This window comes from Poeciliopsis prolifica, unplaced genomic scaffold (assembly GCF_027474105.1).
Source record: "Poeciliopsis prolifica strain line A6 unplaced genomic scaffold, Auburn_PproV2 SCAFFOLD010, whole genome shotgun sequence".
NCBI lineage: Eukaryota > Metazoa > Chordata > Actinopteri > Cyprinodontiformes > Poeciliidae > Poeciliopsis > Poeciliopsis prolifica.
In genome coordinates, this window is record NW_026562385.1 from 13127231 (window position 1) to 13150942 (window position 23712).

General features: G+C 41.2%; 1 protein-coding gene across 1 annotated transcript; it reads left to right on the forward strand.

Moving 5' to 3' along the window:
- The first annotated feature begins 3404 nt into the window (after nt 1–3404).
- Nucleotides 3405–23049, forward strand: ppl (periplakin). Its single transcript, XM_055035695.1, has 23 exons — nt 3405–3696; nt 8305–8401; nt 9223–9377; nt 9520–9640; nt 10004–10129; nt 11144–11185; nt 11272–11433; nt 11523–11630; nt 12324–12419; nt 12508–12630; nt 12718–12861; nt 13415–13450; nt 15192–15343; nt 15432–15541; nt 16410–16567; nt 16659–16837; nt 17541–17679; nt 18740–18933; nt 19025–19175; nt 19266–19349; nt 19436–19552; nt 19800–19892; nt 19964–23049. Exons 1-23 carry the CDS (start codon nt 3635–3637, stop codon nt 22634–22636), a joined length of 5322 nt encoding a protein of 1773 aa, XP_054891670.1. The 5' UTR covers nt 3405–3634; the 3' UTR covers nt 22637–23049.
- Nucleotides 23050–23712: the final 663 nt, after the last annotated feature.

A 23712-nucleotide genomic window follows, 5' to 3' on the forward strand; every position in this document is an offset into this window, starting at 1 on the left:
TGAATCTACTATGGGTTGTACTGGTGAAGGAGGACCCAAAAGCAGAAACAGTCTCTGGTGGAGACTTTAGGCTCTTCAGGTTTAACATGAGGAGAGCAGGTCATTTAATCCAGAGTGTAATGGAAGAATCTAGCAAGTTACAATGAAAACCAGGGAGCTGAAATACTGAGGCAAGGATGGAGAGCGATACTGAAACCAGGTGAGCTGCGGTGGGAGTGTGTGAAGGAGAGAGAGGAAAGGAGACTGAATTACACAGAAGGATGTTCAAACCAAAGGAGAAAAGCTTCAGATGAGCAGAGTGAAAACCAAAATCCACAGAGAACAGAAACGTAAGAAGGCAAGTAGGAAAATGCTCTTTTGAGTCATGTGGCTTCGAATCAAGTCTAATTGGAGATACAAATTTAATGACTTCAGACTCAATGTGCTGCATAAAACACTCTCAATCTGACTCTGACTTTACTACATGGTGGTCGCTTCACTTTGACTTGGTATTTTACACCAAACAGAAAGTGTGGTACAAAGGAATAGACTGCCAGGCCCACCATCCAGCCTGCGGCCATTTGCCAATATTTCCTCCTCCTACTGCTGCAACATGATCACTGCATCTACGGTGTTGTTTACCTGCTTTCCTTCTGCATCTTACGATGGCAGCAAAGACATGGTGGTGGAGAGGTCCAGCAGTGCTACCAAGAACAAAGTGTACACAGCCTATATAAACAAACTTTCAAGCAAATTTCTCAAATTGATTCTTCATTTCAACTCTTGGAACAGTGTGGCAGGTGTGGCATGGCATAATGTACGGGAGGCCAGAGCTGCCATAAGTCCACCCAGGATGTTGCAATGTTTCTTTTGTTTGTTTGTTTGTTTGCTTTTTGCAATGGTTGTGGCTTAAAATGACCAATTTTGCAAAGTTTTACTTTTGCCCAATATAATCTTATGAAATAATTAAATTTCTGCAAATCCTGTCTTTCAAACGAAAGACAGGATTTTAACATAGTCGATATTTAAATCGCAAATAACACTTTGAAGAACCTTCTTGAAGTACCACCTTAGTACAAATCAAACCCTAACCTGAGGCATTTTTAAAGTGCAAAAGCAGAACTCCATATTGGTTATTCAAGATAAAATGAAGTGTTTACACAGTAAATCCTACAGAACATCTCAAAATGGGTTTTGCAAAAATAAAATAAGGCAAATGTCACAGCTTCACACTTTTTTTCTTTTTGCAGGTTCAGTTTTCAACAGACGTCATTGAATGAAATTAGACTGGGGCCAGGTGATTGGTCCAAATTCAGCTGAGTTGGAGTGAGTGGTCAAAAAAAAGAAGAAATAGAGAAAACTTTATGGAAATTGGTCAGATTAGCAAAAAACATTGCAAATACTAGGGAACATTTTAAGTCCATGCAAAATTACAGTTTAGGTTTAATTATGCTGCTGTAGTCGGACACAAGTGGGCTGGAAACCCACATACCACATCTCAAACACAATACACTGCAGACAGAATGGAGCTCCAACTTAAATAAAATATAGTTCATTTGTTTCATCAAAATAAATTTGTCAAACTGAATTTATTTACATTTGTTTAACATGTCAACTTAACAAGCTTCACATATTTACTTGGATAAACTTGAATTGATGACTTGTAACATATTAACTAACTTTTTAAAAGCTAAATGATCTGTTTTCTTTTTTCAGCAGAATAAAAAATAATTAAGTTAGTATGCATTGAAAATGTAATAAACATCACAGCATTGCAAGGTGAGGCTCCACAACTTAAAAACCACAAACTCTCTCAAATGACCTCTTGACCCCCAGCCGCTCAGAGCAGACAGCCAATAATCCTACTTCCAGTTCTGTGGAAGTCTCTTCCTGTTAAAACGGAGTCCTTCATGCCAATTCATTCTCAGTGCTCTGTGCAGGATGGGGGATTATCAACAGCTATTTAAACATCCAGGGGAGCTTATGAATCTGACCAGTGTGATAACTGGAGGACGGGTTTGTACTCGGCTCTTTGAAGTGCTTTGATTGAACTTTTGCTCTGTTAGCGGCATATTTCCACCAATGTGCAGTATTGTGGCATGTACACACACAGGGACATTTTTCAGTAAAGAGTAAATACACCCTGTTTCAAGTCTGACTGGTTGAGCCAGTGCAGTCCTGAACGACACGCCCCACTCTAACAGAGCTCACACACACCCACACACACACACACACACACACACACACACACACACACACACACACACACACACACACACACACACACACACACACACACACACATACACAGTTCCAACCAACAGGGGTCTGTTTGTATATATATAGTGAGAAGAATTACGCATTTTATTTAAAAGGTGCTTTGAGGACACATAATGTCACCTCACAAAAATAAAAATAAAATAAATAAATTAATTCAAAAAAATAAAGAGATCCAAGAGCAAGTCCCTGTTTGAACAGCAGAGCGTTCAGCAGGATTTAAAAGCAGACAGTCAGAAAGTCACTGAGTGGGAATGTGGACGATTATTCTATATAATGCTTAAAAGGAGCATTAATAGAGTGGGCGGCTCGACTGAACGACCGGTACCGGTACCGTTCGGCTCTTTAAGTTTTGCTCGGAGTTCCAGGATGAGAGATCTAAACTCTCATAAACCATCATCATCATCTACCAGCAGATCAATATGATCTCTGATCAATCACTCCCTCTGAATCCCTCCATTAGTCCCTGATGTTCTCCATCAAGGTGATGTTTGATTATACACACCTCGATCACCTTAAAAACAATCAAACTTGTTGATTATTTGTGATCAGCAGGTTTGAGTTAATCTGCTGATCCAATTTTAGTGAGAATGAAATGGAAATGGATTTCATGCGCTTTGACGCACGGAGCAAAGAGATGAATCTGCGTTACAAATGATGAGACACAAACTGAAGAAAAGTTCTATTCAGATTGGATTTTGGTTTCCACATGCTTTTATTTTCTTTTCTTTATTTTATGCGCGTGTTGGCTTATTGTCTGAGGATAAATGCGCTTCAGTTTAAACAATAAAATATTAAAATCATAAAAAACATCGGACTCGATGCTTCTTGATGTGAATAACACTGAATGTCGTCAGATTTTACTGTATTTGTGTGAGTTTTGACGCTCTGTGCTTTGATATTGTCCACTGAAAAAGTTTGCGTGGCTGCTGCACATTTTAAAATGTGTGCGTAATGTGAACGCAGACTTTGACGCAAAGTTCATTTTCATTCATTGCGACTTGTGCGTAAAATACGGCGCCGCACATTTTTTTGTTGATTTTCCTCCCTCTGCTTTCCGCTGCAGTCGGAAGGGGGCGGAGCCTCCCTCTGAAGCCCCGCCCATCCCGCGCTGGCTGCCAGGTGTTCAGAGTGGGTGCGCGAGCACTAAAAGTGACTGTTACAGGTGGAGTTGGATCCATTATCGCTGTGAGCGACCTCAGTGACAGCGGGAGGGGCCAGGCTGAAGACTCTCGAGGACATTTTTTCTCTCCCGCGGCTTCCAGAGCAACAGCAGCGGCTCGAGCTGAGCACGCGACACCCCGCTGCGGTCCACCTGTCCTGCTGCGTTTTGACGGCTGAGTTCTCAGAGGAAGGTGCTGACAGGTGACCTGCCACCATGTTTAAGAAAAGCAAAAAGACCACCATCACCCCTGCGCCCACGACGCAGCAAAAATCAAGGTAAGTGTGCGCCATGTTTTCACTAGTTGTGGAGAGGTGCGCGCGCGCTTGTGTGTGTGTGTCTATGGGTGGATGTGTGTGTGTGCGTGTGTGTGTGTGTGTTTGTGGGTTTGTGTGTGTGTGTTTGTTTCAGTGCTCGGTGTTGGAGAGCAAAACCGTCTCGGTGGAAATGTGGCGGTGACCTTGGACGCAGTCCAAATTTCTGTCCTTTACGTCGTCGCTTTTCTTTGTGCCTTGGTGTTTATTGAAGACTCTGTCGTCGGACTGATAGAGAGCAGAACATGCAAATAGAAGTAAAGTCGATGAAATGACATAGTTGGTGTTGTATGAAGTGGGACAGATGGGTTGGGCTGTGCGTCCTGAAGCAGGCGCCGTGCCCTGCCCTGCCCTGCCAGGGACAGGCTCTTGTCAGGCTGGTTGAGCAGCTCCGTGGGGACAGTTTCCCCCTCTGCCCGGTTCCCCGGGCTCCGTTCAGCTGGATGGATCCTCATGGTCCCTGGAGGACTGAATTCATCTTAATTCAAACACAGAATCTTGTGTTTTGACAAAACTCAGAGGAATCAGTTTCACCTCTTGAGCGGGTGAAACTGAGCAGACTTGAGCAGTTTCACTGCTGCGGGGGTGTGGCTGATAAGCTGGGCTATAACAAGTCAGATAAGTATTCAGTCGTCCAGCACAGAAAGTCTAAGAAGAATTCCTTGCTGCCGCTCCCAAAATAGTGCTGCACTTAGAGCCCAAAGCCTGACTCCTCCACCTATTGCCATCTTTACATCGCTGACATTCTCTCTCTGCTTACAGCCGAAACCCAATTGGTTTCATTATCATTTACTAAAATTGATCAGGCATGATTGTTTCCATCTTTCAATCAAATTTAGCATGTCTGGGTAACTATTGAGTCAGAGAATGCTCTAATTTACTGTATGGCCAGGGCTGGTTTTACAGGGATGTGGGGCCCTGGGCTGGAGATAGTTTTGGTGCCCCAGCCACTCCAGAAAAATTCTGCTAATGCAGATTATATTCCATGAATTCCTGCACGTCGGTGGGTGTGACTTGATGTAGTTTAGGTTAAATGTGTCTCCTTGCCAATAGCTCCATGTTGATCCTAAAAAAATCTAATAAAACTTTGTTTTTCACCTCAATATTATATCCATATTTCCAAAAAATATGAATGCAACTCATTTGATATTAGGTTATGATTTTTATGTAAAATAAAATGTATGCAAGACAGGTATTCAAAAAAATGATAGGAGCACCTGTAAATCCTACTGGTGTCTGGCTCAGTGCATCATAGAATTCAACTCTTTATGTTATTAAATGAACATTAAATTGTTCGTACTTATTTTTTCTCATTCTGATTTGGTCAGGAAGTGACATCCATCATCAACACTTAGAGCTGGACCAATCAGGCCTTTCCTGGCCGATACAAATTTCCGCTTTTCTGCTGTTTCCAGTTCTGGTTGATTCTGTTTTGTTTTATTAATAATGCGTAATGAAAAAATTTCTAGTCCCATTTATGCTCATAATCTTTAACTACTTTTTCTTTTTTTCTTAAACTCTGGGTAGTACTTCATCAAGAAACTTAATGAGTTTCTTGAAAGTTCTCAGTTTCAATGTATTTCATGAACAGGTCGCCGTGTCGGGAGATAATTTGTCGTCCTTTTAGATGCCCAGTTCTCCGGGCCTGGGGGGTTTCTCCACTCCCTGTCAGGTTATGTGTTGACCTGTCACTGAAACCGGCCCTGCAGCACCGTCATGTCTAAAGAGTTGTTTGGGCCACGTCCTTCTACTGATTCATCTAAACATTTCCAGAAATGATTAGCTCTCTCCATCGGTTGTGCTGATCCTGGGAGCCACCCGCTGACAGAGAAGGAATCCTAATAATGCAGCTCCTCCCTGTGTGGTTGTTTTTCACACAGTTCTGCTTGTTCTGGTGTTTTTTTTTTTTTTGAACATCTGTACAGTTCAGAACTGAGCACCTGCGAAGCGAGAGGTAAAGATGATATATTTTCCAATATACTCGGTGCAAGATGTTAATGCAACAGTTAAAGACAAAAAAAAAAAAGTTTTATGCATTTGAGGACAAAAGGAACAACACAGAATGTCCTTGGCTAGTTTTTGTCTCCCAACGCGTCTATGTCCAGGCTGCTACTAGAACTGGCCTCCGATCCAGAGCCCAGTGACAGCAGCCCGGCACACCCAGTATGACCTAATCCTGTTGTGTTCTGGTTCTAATTGGAACCTTTCCTCTGTGTAAACACGCAACATGTCTTTCTCAACCCAGAGTTTCAGAGCCAGAACCGCTACAGTCCCTACGGCACGTCAGACCCAGCGACTCTGCTGCTGAGCTGAGACTGAGCTGGTGCCGTTTTGCTGCCGGTTCTGAACCAGGGCCAATTTATTACCACCCGCTTGAAACTAAGCACATCTTCTGCTTTAAAGATGAGCAGAAGACCTCCAAAGTCATGCCAGGACAAAGCAGTAGCAGTGCTTAAGCCCGTGCTTTCCAGTCGGTTGACATTCTTTAGTTCCTTCCAACACAGAACTTTGGGGTTGGATCCAGATTTTCCCCCCAGTCCCACCTGGAACCCGGCCAGCTGCCAGAACTCCACAGTGGGCGCCAGTTCAAACTTGCTCTTTAAGTGTTTGAACCAGTTGCCGTGGAGTTCCACGCTGCGCTCTTCATCCTGCTGCTGTTACGTAACTTGTGTGTGTGAAGCGGCGGGTCCTGGATGTGGGCTGACACACACACACACTGACACACAGTTCTCAGTTGCAATCTCGAGCTCCAGACCTGTTCTTGTATGTCATTGTTTCATAGTTTGTGACTCTATTATGATCATTCTTTCTGGATTTTATTGTTTTCAAACATAAAGTAGGGATGCACTGACCCACTTTTTTTTTTTTTTGCTTCCAATACCAACACAGATATCTGAGATTTAAAACCGGCCAATATCGATCCAATATAGAAAATCTGAGCTGAATTGACTGATTATGTTTTTCTTTCTTTTTAAACAGACATAAAAGTACTGAATTACAAATTTAGTTGATAAACCGTCACCAGTACGACACAATTAAATACACTAATAACTTAACAAGTTTGGTCCATCTTGTAAAAACAACACAACTTACATATTTTCAGTCTATGCAATTAGGTGTGTGATAATAATAAAGAAAAAATAATAATACAGAAACTGGAACTGACATGAGCAAGAGGTTGATTACTTTGATCAAACATGTAAAAATAAACAAATCTTTCAATAGTACAGTTAGGAATTGTAAATATAATGTAAAAAAAATTATAAGCACAAAGCATAGAAATAGACTGACTAGACTTGACCTTATGGAACAGGCACTCTGACACTGATGCCAGATCTAGAATCATGGAGCCCGATACAAATATTATCGGGTCAGTGCATCTGTATCGTAAAGTAGTTTAATACGTAGAGAAAACTAAACAAATGTAAGAGTTTAATTCATTAAATCTCTAAACAATAAGAGTTCAGAGCTCAGCAGAGAAACAATACAGAGCTGACTCTAGTTCCTGGTGTTGGGTGGATTGTAGGCATCAGAGCCTTTGGGTATCAACAGTGTAATGAGACATGTTGAGCGCTGCTTATGCCAAGACTGACTGAGAAGACGGGCATAAGAAGTGCAGCAGATGACAGCAAACTTGTCTCAGCATATACTAAGCCTCGCAGTGTCAGAAACCACTCAGTGTGTCTGTGTGAGAGAGAGGCAGTGAAAACTCCACAGTGTGTTCACTGAAGCACTGGAGATGACTTGTGTATATACTGAGGTCAGCAGACATTCCACCACCAATCACGTAACGTTTGGAACAATCTAATCTTGTCGGTGCTGTGAGGAACGCCCCAGCACCGAATCAGAAAGGACAAAAAGCAACAGTTGATTTGAGCTTTTTCTCTTTCTTTCTCCACGTAATGTGATCTAAGTGCAGCATATTGTTGAAATGAAAGTGGGAGTCCTCTCTGGTGGACAAACTGTGGAATTTGATGGATCACTCAATTCTGATCTGATCAGCCAATAAAATGAGGCTTTGTAATGGTAAATAACCATAAAATGACCTAGGATATTAGGTTCATTTATTTTCCTTCCTTGCTTCTTTCTTTCTTTCCTTCCTTCCTTGCTAAATAAATAATCTAACCCAGAATTGAAAATGAGAGGACAGTTTGATGGAAGGTTCTCAGTGATGAAGTTTCTGTTGAAATGTGGTTAAAATGTGACTCCAACTGCAGCAATGATTGGGAAATGATGAGCTAGCATTGCTAAATTATACCTGCCAGCTTGACTACCAAACTGAGTATTTTCCTCTGTCTGTTGACAAGTTTCACATTGAAAAATACATTTTCATACTTTTGACATGTATTCTTATTAAAAGTGAACTAAAACCTGAGCAGCGGTTTTGTTCTCTTCTGCCTTGGGCCGGCCCTGGAAACAGTTGCTCGATGCTCTGCAGGCAATTCTTCCCGAGACAAGCGAGGCTTTTTATTACACAGACTTAAAGAGAACTAGATTTGTTTTGTTTTTTTCCACTGTCAATAATGAGGGGAAAAAAACCCTGATCTATATGTTTGTGTGTTTGTCCCACAGCACCAATACGGAATTGGCTGCTATTATTGAGAAGCTGCAGAAGAATGCTGACAAGGTGGAGACGAACATCTATGAAATCGAGCAGAAACTCAACAAGGTAAAATCCTGCATGACCACAAACAGCACATCAGTACCTGAACAGACCGGTACCGGGACTGCTGAGTAATGCTCAACAGTGATTTTCACTTTGGAACTCTGCTATGAGCTCTTGGGTTAATTTTGGCCGGCCATCCTGACTGTGTCAAAATTGGTTTATCTCACAAAACTTCAATAGAAATACTTTGTTGTTTATGCCACTGGCATAAAACACAAACAACACAACAGGAAGTAGCTGGAGGACGACAGTGCGGCATGTTTGTTGACTTATCATGAGAACAATCTTATTTATGTGTAATTTTGAATTGCGTTTCTTATTCAATGAAAACACAGCAGTTGCAAGATTGAGTTTTCTCCACATTAGTGGATTTCCTGATAAATTTTGCCCATATTTGCAATGGAAACACAACTACTCCCTCAATAAAAAAAAACACCTCCCTTAAAAAAAAAAAAAAAGCATTTTGTTTTTACTGCTATTGTCTTGGATTAATGTTTAAATTGGTTTGATGTTCTGAAACACTGACGTGTGAAAACCGAAGGAAATTCAGAAGGCAGCAAACTCCTTTCCACCCCACCGTATGAAAATAATTTGATTTGGAAGCAGCAGTAACATGCAGACAGTTGGTGTCAGGAATTGATCAGAAGTGGCTTCCAGATGATCCTGTGATGATCCTCACAGAGAAGGATGTGACCCAGATCTGCTCGGGCTCCTTATGATGCCAGATGGTTGAGCTACACATCCTACCAGCCTGTACAGGGTGAAACAGAAGAATTTAATCGTGTCTGATATCAGGTTTTTTTTTGTTGTTGTTATTTTTGCAGGATGTCGGTAAGATCAACGAGGGGAAGCCGGCTATGTATCAGGATGACGTTAATAAGAGAATCCTTAACTCTCTGGAGCTGCTCAATGGCCTGGATGAGGACGCCCGTGCAACCAAGCGCCTCCAGCATCCTCAGGCAGAGATGATACAGCAAGAGTGAGTCCTGATGCTTCAACGCTGTTCTCACCAGTACAGATCTCTCATTTTGTAATACCTGCTCTTGTTTCACAGTGTTTGTTGTTTGCCTAGAGTGCACTCCAAACGTTAGTCACACCTTTCTGTCTTCTCTTGCATTCAGCATGACTCAGCTGCGAGAGAGGGTGAGTAAGCTGAAGGAGGACCATGATCGGATCTACCACCTGAACCGCGCTGAGGGGATGCCCAGCGTTAACTGGGGCAACATCATGGAAGACAAACTGGTGAGACATTCATAACGCCTGCTGTTTTACTCACCATGGGGTTTGACAAAAGTCCAGGTTCCCAGTTGGTTTCATTCAGGTCTGGATTAATATGACAGATTAGTGTGGGTGAACATTCGTATCTATCCGCTACAAAAACAAAATCTTCCAAACTATTTTTTGGTCTGGTTTCTACTGCAAATATCTTAGAATAATTTTGCATTATTCCAAGTGTTCTAACTTACAAGTAACTGTTCAGGAACTCTTGAAACACAAGAATATTTAAACTGTGATTGGTTGGGGGAAAAGAATTTATAAATTCTGTAAATTTGAACCTGGAACGTTGAACTAAGACATAAAGGCCGTGTTTTTCTCTGTGCTCAGGAAAACCTGAACAACAAGGGCTTTGCTGAAGACCTGCCCTCTTTGGAGAGGGAGGTGGAGGAGCACAACATCTTCCACAGCGAGGTGGAGGCGCTGGCTCCCCACATCTCTTCTGGAGGAGACAAGGTAGGACCGAGCAGGATCAATTCATTATTATGCTCAACCTGTTCATGTTTCGCTGTAAGCTCAATTCAGTGAAATGGAAGGCATAATTTGAATATAAACGGACAGGATTAGTCAAAAGGCTATTTTTGTCTGTAGAAATTTTCTGTCCATGATGTTAAAGCAATAAAATTCAAGGATATAAGTAAAACACAGTGACATAATATTATCAATCATTGATAATATTAATATTGATTGATAATATTAGTCTGAACAAAACCAGAGTTATTAAGAGGCAACAAAACTTCACTGCTCAGAAAACAGATGATGCAAACAAACAGCACAGCACAACAATCCACATTCTTTATTTCTGACTAAAGAACCATGTTGATTCAGACAACCAGGCTTTTTAATAAAAAAAAAATTTTTTTTCATTAAAAAAATGAAAAAGAAAGCCTTGTTGTCTGAGTCAACAAGACTTTTTCCAGATGTTTAGTGAAAGCCTTTAAATTCTGTTGTTTTTCTGGTTTTCTCTGGGTGTGGGTTTCAGTCCTGAGCAGCTGACACAGAGCAGGCTGACTGTTGTTCCTATGACTGAGTTGTTGTAAATCAAGCATAAATCTGCAAATTTGTGAACATCTGTCCTATTTAGAAGACCATACTACTTTAATATGTTGCAGTGATATATTAGCGTCTTGTTTCTTTGCATAAATAATAATGGACGCCACTGTCTTTTGGTCGCTGTTGAGGTTTATTGAGCATTGAGAGCCGACAGGATTGTCACAAGATCATAAAAACACCAAGGAGGATAATAATGGTGATGGCTCACTGTGGAGAATTGACTGCAGATTCTGTTTAGATATGTTAGTCAGAGCCAAAAGTGGTGAAATTGGTTTGTGATGCACTTCAGTGACAGGCTTCTTTCATGATTGTATCATGATATAAGAGGATGAATTCTTACGTACAGTTCTTTAATGAATGTTCATGTCTGGTATAACAACACCTCCATTTTTGTCTTGATATTGCTCGATGGGACAGGAATATCTCAGCAGCCTCCGGTCCAAGTACGACAAGCTGCTGGTAATAAATCCACACAAACACACGCCTGAGTCAGACTGCCACCATTTCCACACAAAATATAATTTTTTTCTTGTTCTTCCAACAAGGCCAGCTCTAGTGCCCGCCAGCTCAATCTGCTGAGCCTACGGGACTTCATGCAGCGCTGCACCAATGAACTTTTCTGGATGGACCAGCAAGGACAGGAGAGGTTTAACTACGACTGGAGCGACGCTAACCTGGACTACCCCGCCCGCCGGAGGCAGTATGAGGTAACCTGACGGACAGACCCACAATCACAAGATCTGAAAATAAGAGCACAGGCTGTTGGGCATTAATCCAATTTATCTCAACCCAACAGAACTTTATCAATAAATGTCTGGAGAGCAAGGAGTCGACCATCAGCAAGCTCAATGAAGACGCAAACAGTCTGATAGAAGCACAACACCCAGCAAAGAATGTCATAGAGGTACAGTATTTACATCAAAGTTATTTAGGCAATAATATATCTACATTTTAATCAAGCAATTAACTTCAATGTTTAATAAAAGTAAATAACATTTGGATTATAATTGAAAATTGTGGTTTGGATGGTTTGTGTTGCGTTACATATTCTGTCAATATATTTCTTAATCATAATGTTTCTTTACCAGAATAAAAATATGAATTTGGTTCCTGCCTTAATAATATCTAATCTAGCATCCAACTTGCTAGCCGATGTTGGTGATCGACACACGGTAGCTCTGGTAGTCAGGGAAACGGTTCCCATGGCACCGTGTTAGAAAGAACTCGGACTTTATTATTTTAGTCACATTAATCACAAATAAATTCTCACCTGTGTTTCCTTCTAGCATGAGAAGATCAATCAGATGAGCAAACATGATCAGTTATTATTGGCTGCTTTGCTCAGTGATGGCTACTACAAGTTCTACTCAGAAATATTGACTAAAACTAATCAAAACAAAATTTATGAAAATTCTTGGATTCATTTTACTAATAAACAGTTTGATTTTTAATTTTTTTTACTTTCTCAAAGATAAAAAACTGCAAGTGTACATTTATTAAACAAATATGACAATATGTCAGTTCACTTGTTTGTATCTGAAATGTTTGAACATAGGCACTAACAGTTTGATCGATAATCCCTATGTGATGTCGTCAGGCGCATAACGAAGCGGTCCATGCTGACTGGAAGGAGTACCTGAACCTGCTCATCTGTGAGGAAAGTCATCTGAAGCACATGGATGAATATCACAAGGTCAGCCGGCGAGGAAGGGAGACTTTTAAGCCCAGAGAGACAAAGAGTTGAAGCTCATTCCTGTTTGTTGGTGTCTGCTCGTTTGCAGTTCTACAAGGAAGCGCGCGACACTCAGGACCTGCTCAAGCGGCTGGAAACGGAAATCAACCAGAAGTACCAACCAGAGTACAAAGACGTTTATCAGACGCAGAGCCTGATCTCCGAGCTGGACGTGAGCTTCATTTGGAAGAAAGCTAAAAGCCTAAAACATTTCTGCAGTGGTATGACGGTTCTTTTCATTCTGCCTATGTTTGAGTAGGACCAGGCTAGAGCCGTGGATCACATTGACGAGCGGGTCAAAGGTCTCCGAACCCGGAGCCTGCAGGTTCTGCCTCTGAAGTACCGGAGAGAAACCCCCCAGAAGCTGCTGCCCATCGAAGCTCTGTGTGACTTTGAACAGGATGTATGTGGTTTTAAACTTCCACTCCATCTGAACGTGTGGTCAGGTTTAGAGGTTCATCAATCTGCTGACTTCACAAGAACAGAGTTAAATGGAAACATTACCAATATATTCAATATTCAGATTGAATTGTTTCCTCTTGATGATTTCTGTATGTTTGTGCATCCAGAAATCAGTAAGTTTATGTTTCTGCAGCTGTGTAAATAACTGGATTTGCTGATCTGAAATTACTCATAAAATATTGTACCAGTAGATTTGTACTGTTGCAGTTTGTTAATGCACAATATGAATGTGTAATGAAATCCACGTGTTTTAAATTTCAAATCGGTTTACAGATTTTCTGGCTCTTTGATTTAACGGTAATAAATCCAATAGTTTTGATGCAAAAACTTTTTAAGCACTTTGTCATGTAACACAGCATGTCAGCAGGCTATCAACAGTAGATAGGTCGAAGGTCAGCAATAGGTTCGAATCCAGCTTGTTCTTCGTCAGGACTCTCAGGCAGTGTGGCCCCTGCTGAGCCATTTTATTAACTGCTGTGATGTTGTTTGTCCAGGAGACGCTGGAGATGAAGACGGTGAAAAACCCAAAGGTACGTGTCACATATGGGACTGGTAAACTTTCAAAATGAACTTTATAGGAATTTACAAAATAAAAGCCTCATTCTCTCCATATTAAGCCGAGATAGAGTAGATTAGGATTCAATTAGAATAGATATATGTAACCAGATTTGATCTGCATTGTACTGGTTTTAAATGATCAGGCTGTGTTACGCCTTTAAAAGGATGGTTCCTTGGTTTATTCTGACAAGAACAACAAATAGAAAAGAGCCATGTTACGTGCTGCCCGCTCCAAACCTACATAAACAAAAGTACATAACAGAAATTAACTTAATAAATCTAAAACTTAACTGGATGTATTTAGATACAAAATAAATAGTACACACCTTTCCCACAGGACAACATGACAAAAGGGGAGGGACTAAGGGACGCAAACATTTTAAAGACGCCAGGCTGAGCTAATTTTAGCTCATACACTGCTGTTTGCAGACTATGTTACTGGTGGTTACCATGGTACTGAGTAATTTAGATGGCGTCAGCGTTTTAGCTAATTACAGATGTTTGAGTTCTGAATGGAGTGAATAAATGTTTGTCAAAATGCTAGTTAAATTTCTTTAGATTTCTTTCTGTTTAGTTTCTTCTTCCTGCCGCCTACTTTTCGGTCTGTTCCAACTTCTCGCCTCATCCCAAGTGCTGTCAGGGCTTTAATCCTCAAATGTCTTCCATAATCTGACTGCTTGCATGAACACCTTTCCTCGCTTGGTTTTATGCTGAGTAGCAGCTGTGTAACTGAGAGGATTACACCATAATGTATGTAAATCCTTTTAGAACAGAGTTAGCTCTGGATCCAGATGAACCTGGGGCCAAAAGGTCAGATAGAAAGAAGTCAGAGAAACTTTTGTATCCATCCTCAGTGTTGTTGAAGCAAAGATCTTCTTTTCATTGCAGCACCTGTTCAGGGATTAGGATGAAGTTTGTCAAAAATAGAAAAGTGTTCTAGGCTTCCATATTCTGTGTTGTTTTTTTTTGTTTGTTTGGTTTTTTTTCCCTGATACGCCATTCACTGGTAAAATATGTATAAAACATCTTAAATTACATTTATTACAATAGCATTATGGGACCATATGTGCTCAATAAACATGCAGTCACCGATTCACTCTCACCCCATTACAGATCACTGTCCTATTACAACATGCAAGTTCACCCCACGAACAATGATATGGGTGAACCTTTAGATTGATGCCAACCCTTTCCAATGAAAGCATCAACCCTTTCGAAAAGATTTATGCCAACGAAAGGGAATAAAATGTCTTTTATTCCATTGAATAAAACACAAAATCAAGGTTGTTTTTCCAGTGAGGACTGAATGTTTTGAGAGGATTTGCTGGACACTCCAGATAGACACAGGAGGACAGCTAGCTTGACTACAGTCCACATTCTTTAGTTTGATATTTTCTGTTGAGTACTCATTACCCAGTCAATGCATAGTAATGATGCAATACTTTGGTTCATTTTTAGGCGCAGAATTCAAAAAAGTCAAAGTATACAAAAGCTAAAACAAGTACTATAACTAATAAATACTAAACAATAACTAATAAAAACCAGCAATCTAAAAACTAATTCAAACAAACTGAATAAGACAACGTCATAATGAAATAAACCTAAACTTTAATTTAAAAAGAACAAAAAAAAAACAACTTATCATTCCTGCTCTGACACGGCCTTCAGATCCTTCAGATCCACATAAGATGACAGTGTCTTATTCTTCGGCAGGATCAAATCGTTCGCGGAGAAACGTACACCCTGCTCCGGAACAATGGGTCCAGATGGGATGTGAAGGATCAAACGGGACATAAGATCAATGCTCCAGGCATCTGCTTTATGATCCCACCCACTAACCCAGAGGCAGTGGCCATTACTGACAAGTAAGTGTGTTCAGCCGAGTTTTCAAGGGACCAGAATGACTTGTTTTACTCCAGGTTTGCTGTAATGACATGTATTGTCTGCCTGCAGCTTGGCTAGTCAACAGAAAGCTCTCAAGCAGAAACTGGCGTCCAGCAAAGCAGCTCTGCAGAAAAGATTTGACGAGCTGAAGAAGCAGAGTGGAGCAGGAGCAGCTACAGGTACAAGAGACAAATAACAATGAACGAATGTCTAATGAAGAATTTGAGTCAATGTAGCAGGGATAAGCATTTTATTTATTAGTGCTGTACAATTGTACCAGCATCATTATTAAAGTCAGTCAACACTTGGTTCATTGAAAGGAACAAGAGGGAAATGATCATGAAAATACATTTATTCTCAGAATCACAATATTCACACTTTGAATGAAATGTAATAATAACAAATCTAGCCACTAATGGTCATTGTCTAGCTTTTAGTAATTATGGAATAAAACAAGATGTAAATAAACATTAAGTTTAACTGCTTAAAGGTTTATTCTGAAAGGAATTTAGTATAATTGTTCTTTCATACATTAACTCACAGACAAAATGCTTATATATTATCCATGTGTCTTGAGGACACTAGTGTCATCGGGACAGTTGAGGTATTCAGTGCGTCTCCCTGGAAGGTAAATTGAAAATGTCCAGATTTCAGTCGTAAACACCCGACTGAAATCTGATGGAAGTTCAGAAATTCAAGTTCAGAAAAAACATTTAAAGACCTCATATTGTGCTGATAGGGAGAAGATGTAGCTTAGCAAACAGCCAGGGAAGCAGGGAGAATGAGCTGCATATACACAAGCTTGATTGACAACACGAAGACCGTCCCTTTGGCTCTGACTGGTTGTTATAGCTAGCACTGGAAGAAGGCAGAGGAGCTTTTTTCCACAAATGATTTGTCTCATTATACTCTCACAAAACAATAACAGTTTCGACAAAAGCATAAAATTCTAAATTTCTATAAAAGTCACCTACTGAAGCTATAAATGTAATGTTTTATGTCCTGCTGAGCACCCATTCACTGTCTGGTAATGCTGTGTGGCTGCAGACAAGAATGAACAGCAGTGCCGCCAGCTGATGGCCGGTCTCGATAAAGTGGTCAGTGACCTGGACAAACAGGAGAAAGAGATTTGTGCTCGAGTACGCCCACCGCTGGAGCAGAACCGGACCGTGCCGGACAGCGCTGACCGCCTGCAGGACATAAGGGTAACAAGCTCAGCACCATTCTGTCCCCCTGATGATGTCACACCTTCCTGTTTTCAGGAAGCACTAACGCTCTGAGGACGTTTCTCTCCAGAACATCGCTTCAACTGTCCGCAGGATTGAACCAGAGAAGACCTCTAAAGTTGCAGAGGCAAAGAGCTTTTTGACTTCAAACCCAACCTCCCCCAGTGCTCCTCAGCTTCACAGCAAGGTGGATGAGGCCAACAGGAAGTACACCAAGATAGAGCAGCTTCTTCAGGCCTCCGAGGACAAGTATGTGACTCTCTTTTTTTGTCTGTTTGTCTCAGAATTGGCTGTGCTCCTAGCTAGAGATCTGCCAATCTGATATAAACATCTACACCAGTCCTCATGTTGGAAAAAAACTAATCTAGAATTCTAGAAATTCTTGACCCATAACATGACAGTGTCTGATTCCTAATCTAATGAGTCTACTTCTATGCTTTGAGCTCTGACTTAATTCTCTATTTTCCATTGTATTTAGGATTCCTAATTGTCTTTTCTTAAACATTTCAAAAAAGGTTTATTGCAGTTTTTTTTAGATGTTTGGCCAAGGTAGTCGGCCAATTTTTGTCGGTTTATTATTTTACATTATACTCTGACTGAACACATTGAAGTTGTGTTATTCTTACATGTTTGACCAAGCTGGTAAAGCTTTTGGTGTATTTAAGTGTGCTGCACTGGTGTAGAGTTATTAATATATTCTTTGTGTGTTTGGTTTAAAAAAAAAAAAAAGTTCTAAGCCTCTTCAGCACTATTTTTCTATATTAGATTGGTATCAGCCGATACTAAATATCTGATATCTGTATCAGTATCAGAAGTGAAAAGTGGATTGGTGCATCCCTACTCCTAGCATATGTGTGCACTATCCCTTTTCCAAATTCCCAGATTTATTTCAGTCGAGTTTGAGTTGTTTAAATCCATGTTGTGATTGAAGTTTGCTGCCTTTGTGCTTTAGACTGAAGAATTCCAACCAGCTGGAGACATCTATTCAGAAAGGGAAGACTTTGCTGTCTACCTACGAGAACACGCTGGCCAGGGAGGAGGTGGCTCCAGCTGACATCCCCTCTGTGGAGAAAATGCAGAGAGAACTGACTGTAAGCTGGGTTTTACAATTCCTAAGTACACTGAAACCTTTCAAGCAGATAAAATTCTTTCATACAGAATAACTTATCCCAATAATTATTGTAATAAACGATGATGTTGTTTTGAGGTCCCTATCAAGTAATAATGATGATATTGCCATAACACTGCAAGCTCACCCTCTTATAGAGCTAGAAACTTTAATTTTATTTTTTTTAAACACTTCACACTGGAACTGGAAGATATTTGAAATATCCAAATATTCAGTCTCAAACCCGACAACCAAAATCAACAAATAAAGGAAGTAAAAACGGATGCATCAGAAACCATAAATAAAATGGATTATGATGTGTTTGTAAACAAAATTACCCTTTAAAAAATATTTGAATTAAGCCTTCTTCGCAGACGACGCAACCAGCAGAAAAAAACAGCAGAGAAAATGGCAACAAAATATGTAGCAGCATTGCTGCAGGGCATTTTGGCTCTTTGCTAGTTCTTACTTCCATTTTCATAGCTATTCCCATTTTATTGCTTTATTTTTACCATAATTTTGTTTGCTAGACAAACCATTTTGTCCTCATGTGCTGTCCAGTCATCTGGACACTGATCATAACATACTGACACTGATCATAACATATCCTTCTCTGCATTGACCATTTTGGTGAGTTGTGGCAGTAAATACATACGTCAAACTTTGGGTTTAAGCATAACTCCCTCCTGCGGGTGGCAGTATTTCTCCACTGCTTACTTGATGTCAAGTTACAGTCTGTAACCAATAAATCGAGAAACTAAAATTCACATTCAATGCCATACAAAAGAGCAAATACTGCAAATATTTTTTGCAATTCTTTATAAATTGGCACCATCAAAGCTGTTTTAATCATAAACAAATCCTGGAGAGACTGATCAAAACTGTTTAAGAATTTTTTTTTTTTCTGGCAAAACAGCCTTATTTCTATTCTAATTTGGTTTTAGAGCTTCCACTACACTAGAAAATAGAAGAACATGTGTCCCTTTGGGATGACAACTTTTGTCTGCGTCACTAAACAGGAAACTATCTTAATGTCCTGTCAGGAAGTGGGGTCAGACCTGAAGGCCCAGAGGTCAGTGATCTCTGAGACGGAGCAGAACCTGCGCCTGGCCAAAGGCAGCTGTGACACCATGGCCAGGGACTTCCAGGAGCATTGTCCTGACATCGAACGGCAGGAGGCTGATGTTGAGAAACTCAACAAGCGCTACAACAACCTCAACAGGCAGATTGACACCAGGTGAGGTGGAATATTTTCATAACTTGTGCACCCAGCACCACACGCCAGCAACTTTTGGGTAATGATCTGTATTGCTACATGTACAACACAGGTCTCAAAGCCTGCAGAGAGCCAAGATGGCGTACAAGAATTACCAGAATGACTATAGCAGCCTGAACTCCTGGCTGTCCCATATCCCAAATTATGAGCCCCGTGAAACTGATGACCTAAGACAACTAGACGCCAAGCTGAAGAATCAGAGGGTGAGCTGAGCATTGAAGTGGGCTGGACCCTTCATGATTCTTGTTCTGTAAATATATCCTCTTTATACTAAAACAGCTCTGTTTCTACAGAACTTGCTATCTGACATTTCAAGAAAGGAGGCAGACTTTAACAATTTGTCCAAAAATGCCCAGCTTTACCAGCAGGCCGTCAAGGTGACACATTTTACCAGATTTCACCACCATGACCAGAAAACTCAACATGGAAGTTCAGTTAATGGTTGGATGATTTGTCTTTCTAGGACTATGAGACAGAGACTGAGAAATTTCGGTCCATTCTGGATCTGGAGGATGGACTCATCCCACAGTCCTACAAGAGAAGCAGACTGGAATCCCCTGCTCTGACAGTGAAGGCAGAGGTGATGTTTAAAATACACTGAATGTTTAAAACGGTAAAGGAAATCTGTCACTCATGCTGTGCAATGAACCAAAACTCAGACCCTCTACTCTGGCATGTAATTTGGAAAATAAATGTTCTCTGGATAATATTTCATCAATTTCACTTTTTACTAAATAACTTCAATCATTATCAAATTGAAGATAAAAATTTCTATTTAGTCTAATGCCTTGTGTGCCTTGCTTAACTTTGTATTTAACTATTTCCAGGAAGCTGCCATGGAAGCAAAGTTCACAGAAGTGAACGCCGTGAACAAGCAAAGGCTGCAGAATCTTGAGTTCGCCCACAATCTTCTTAGCCAGGTGAAATAATTTTGCATCGAGAAATAAACAAAACATTAACTGAGATACTAATAATGGATCTCTCTCTACAGCAACCTGAAATTCCTCTTATTCAATCTTCCACTGTAAGATCAGTCAATGCTGCTGCCCCAGGAGAGGAGCCGTGGCGAATCAGAAAGCAGCTGGACGATGAAATCCAAAGGAGAGAGCAGCTAGAAAAAGAAATTAAGACCATTCAGACTGACATTTACCGTCTGGAAGGTCAAAAGCCCCAAGATACTATCGTCAAGAAGGAGCACATTAAAAAGGTTCCAGATCCTCAGTTGGATGAGGAGGTACACAAGGTTCAGCAGAAGCTGTCAGAGGAGCGCCGCACCACCCGTGTGCTGGAGAATGACCTGGAGGTGCTCAAGCTAAAGCTACGTGGCCTTGAGACAGAGGTCAAAGAAGGAGCACAGCAGTACATGGTCAAAGAGGTTTTGCGCATTGAGAGAGACCGTGGTCAGGAGGAGGAGATTCGCAAACTTCGGGAAGAGCTAGAAGAACTAAGAAGACAAAAGATGTTGAAAGACAATGAGCTGGTTCAGATCCAAAAGCGGGTTACCCTACTGGCTCAGGAGAAAAACAAGGAACAGGAAGTGATCACTGAGGAGGAAGTGATCAAGGTCCAAAACGACCCACAACTTGAGTCAGAGTACCGTCTTCTCCTTGACAGGAAACAGAAAGAAATGGATAACAGAAAGCAGTTAGAGGATGAGTTGAAGTTCCTTCAGGAGAAGCTCAGAAGGTTGGAGAAGGAGAAAGCAATTGCTGAGGAGAAGATTTCCATCAAGGAGGTGCTGAAAGTGGAGAAGGATGTTGTCTTTGAAAGAGAGGTAGAAAACCTTAGAAGGCAGTATGAGGATGAGAAGGCCAAGCGAAGATCATCACAGCGGGAGAAGACAGATCTCCAGAGGAAAATTCAGAGCCTGGAAGAGGAGAAGTCTAAGATTGTGGTTCAGGAGAAGATGCGCGAAATTGTCCGCCCTGACCCCAAGGCTGAGAATGAGGTGGCCAACCTCCGTCTCGAAGTTGTGGAGCAACAGCGGCGCTTCAGAGACGCTGAACTCCAGCTGAAATCTCTGCAGGATGAGCTGGCTATGCTAAGGAACAGAGGACCTCAAATTGAAGTCAAAGAAATCATCAAAGAAGTGATCAAATATAAGACCGATCCAGAGACGGAAAGAGAGCTGGAGAGACTACGCAATGAAATCGTTGATAAAACTCACCTGACAGAAAAATCTGAGATGGAAATCCGTCAACTCCAGGATGAGATCGAAAGATGGAAGGCAACCAAACCACAAATACAGACGAAAGAGGTGGTCAATGAAGTGGTGCAGTACAGAGAAGATCCCAAGACTAAAGAAGAGATTGAGACTCTGAAAAGGAAGCTGGCTGATGAACAGAAGAAACGTCTTGATCTTGAAGGAGAACGGTTAGCCCAAGAAGAGAAGATTAGGCTAAAGAAGATGGATCTGTCTCAAGTGCGAGAGAAGATTGTTCAGCAAGAAGTGATTAAAATGGAAGAAGACCCTGTCCTCAAGTCAGAGTGTGACAGTTTTCTACACAGTATCAACAGTGAGCAAAAGCAAAAAGAGAAACTTCAATCAGAGCTCCTTCAACTGCAGAGACAGATTGCTGATCTGGACCAGCAACTGAGGGAACTAGAGCAAGAGCGCAAGGCAAGGCGTGAAGCAGAGTTGGAGATCCAGAGACTTCGCGTCAGACTTAACGAGTTGGAGATCAGGGACAAAGAAAACCGTGAAAAGGTGACTGTCAAACAGAAGGTTGTACTTCAGCAGGATCCCCAACAGGAGAAAGAACATTCTATCCTCAAACTGCAGCTTGACGAAGAGCGACACAAACGCACCCTCCTTGAGAAAGAGTTGAACGCTCTCATTCAGCAGCAACTCACCCTGGAGAAGATGGATGTGAAGGAAAGAGTTGTTCGCACAGAGAAAGTCCAAGTGGAGAGGGACCCAGAGGCTGAGCTTGAAATTGAAAACCTAAGGAGAACGCTGGAAGATGAGAAGAGGAGAAGGCGTGATCTTGACCAGGAGTTGTCTGTCCTCACCTCCAAGTTGTCCGACATGGAATTTGCCAACACAAAGTCCACTAAAGAGCTGGACTACATCCGTGACGAAAGTAATCGCCTCCAACAGGAAAACCAAAGGCTGCAGAACGAGATCCGCAAACTTCGTTCCGAGATTGACATCACCTATAAAGAGACTCGGCTTATCACTGAGTCTGCACCCAGGGAGGATGGCAGGAACTTGGAGCTGAGGCTTGACTCACTTCAGAAGGAGCTCGCAGATCTAAGAAGCATAACAGCCCAAAAAGATGAGGAGATTGAAAAGCTTAAAAAGAACCTGGCAGCAGTGAGGATGAAGAAAGAGCAAAGGGAAAGTCACCTCCGCAGATCCATTGTTGTCATTGATCCTGATTCGGGAAAAGAGATGCGACCTGAAGAGGCGTACCGACTCGGGTTGATCGACTGGAAGATGTTTGTTAACCTGCAGAGCCAGGAGTGTGATTGGGAAGAGATCACAGTTAAAGGCCCATCTGGAGAGTCTTCTGTGCTTCACGACAGAAAATCAGGGAAGAAGTTCTCCATTGATGACGCACTAAGTCTTGGGCACATCACAAAACGTCAGCATCAGCAGTACCTAAACAAAGAAATATCCATCCAGGAGTTTGGTGTAATGGTGTCAAGCAAGCAAAAGTGAACTTCACCATTCACATACTACACTGATCACCTTCTGTACTCATCTGTTTAACAGTCTCCATGTTTTTCTCTATCACGTCACTCTTGTATTAAATGCCATTTCATTTAATACTGCAGCAACTAGGCCTTGTTTATGCCTTAAATTTCCAAACTATGTATTTGTTTGATTGTGTAAATTGCACTTGAATACATGGTTGGTTATCAAGTACCCTTACAGCCACTGGAGGTTTTGGGGAAGACGGCTTAAGATAAACTTTAATTTCTCTGAGTAGGTGGAGGGATTGATCGTTGCTTTCATTTGATCATTGTACTGGGTTTAAAATGTCTCCTCACTTCATAGGGATTCCCTCTGGTTACATGCTGTTTATTCATCCACCTCTTCATTGAGCTATAAATAAATATATTTTAATCTGACTGTTTGGCTCTTTATTTTAGTGTCTTTAAGCAAAAATGAATTAAAACTATGGCTCATTCAGCTAAATTAGTTTGTTCATGTATACGGCACCAACCACAACAAATAACCTCGTGGCGGAATTCTTGTGGAACAAAAATTAATTATCTACAATATTTAAGATTACATCTAGACATATATAAAATATTCTGAGTTGTGTAAGCTGTTTTTCTACTTCTCTATACTATCCAGCTGCACCTAGTAACTCATAGTCTTAGAGAACAGATCTCCTTTGTGTCGGTAAAAGGGAGGACCAAGGCCAGCGGCCTGGAAGGGAAGAGATAACAAATAGCGCATCCCCACTATGGGAACAGGATGAGATGCTCAACTTATCTGAGTGGCTAGGTAAAGGACGCCTCCCCCTCTGGCTGTCTATTTGGTTCAGAGTACCCCTGTTTGTTATGTGTCCTAATTTGGTATTGGGTATTTGAAACAACTCCCACTTCCTGTGTGCCAAGGAACTGTATATGATTCTGTGATTGTTTCAGAGCCTCCTCAGAACATACCTAGAGTTTGCTATGATTTTATCTGTGTTGTTCTCCACTTGCAAGTGATATTAAAAGTTTTTGTTCTTTGCACTTTTGCTGTCTTAGTCTCACCTCTTGGTGCATTTCAGGTTCGATTGT

Coding starts and splice junctions, on each gene's coding strand:
- ppl (XM_055035695.1), top strand. CDS start 3,635: ATGTTTAAGAAAAGCAAAAAGACCACCATCACCCCTGCGCCCACGACG. Junction 9,641..10,003: donor ACATCATGGAAGACAAACTG/GTGAGACATTCA, acceptor CTCTGTGCTCAG/GAAAACCTGAACAACAAGGG. Junction 15,542..16,409: donor TGGAGCAGGAGCAGCTACAG/GTACAAGAGACA, acceptor GTGTGGCTGCAG/ACAAGAATGAACAGCAGTGC.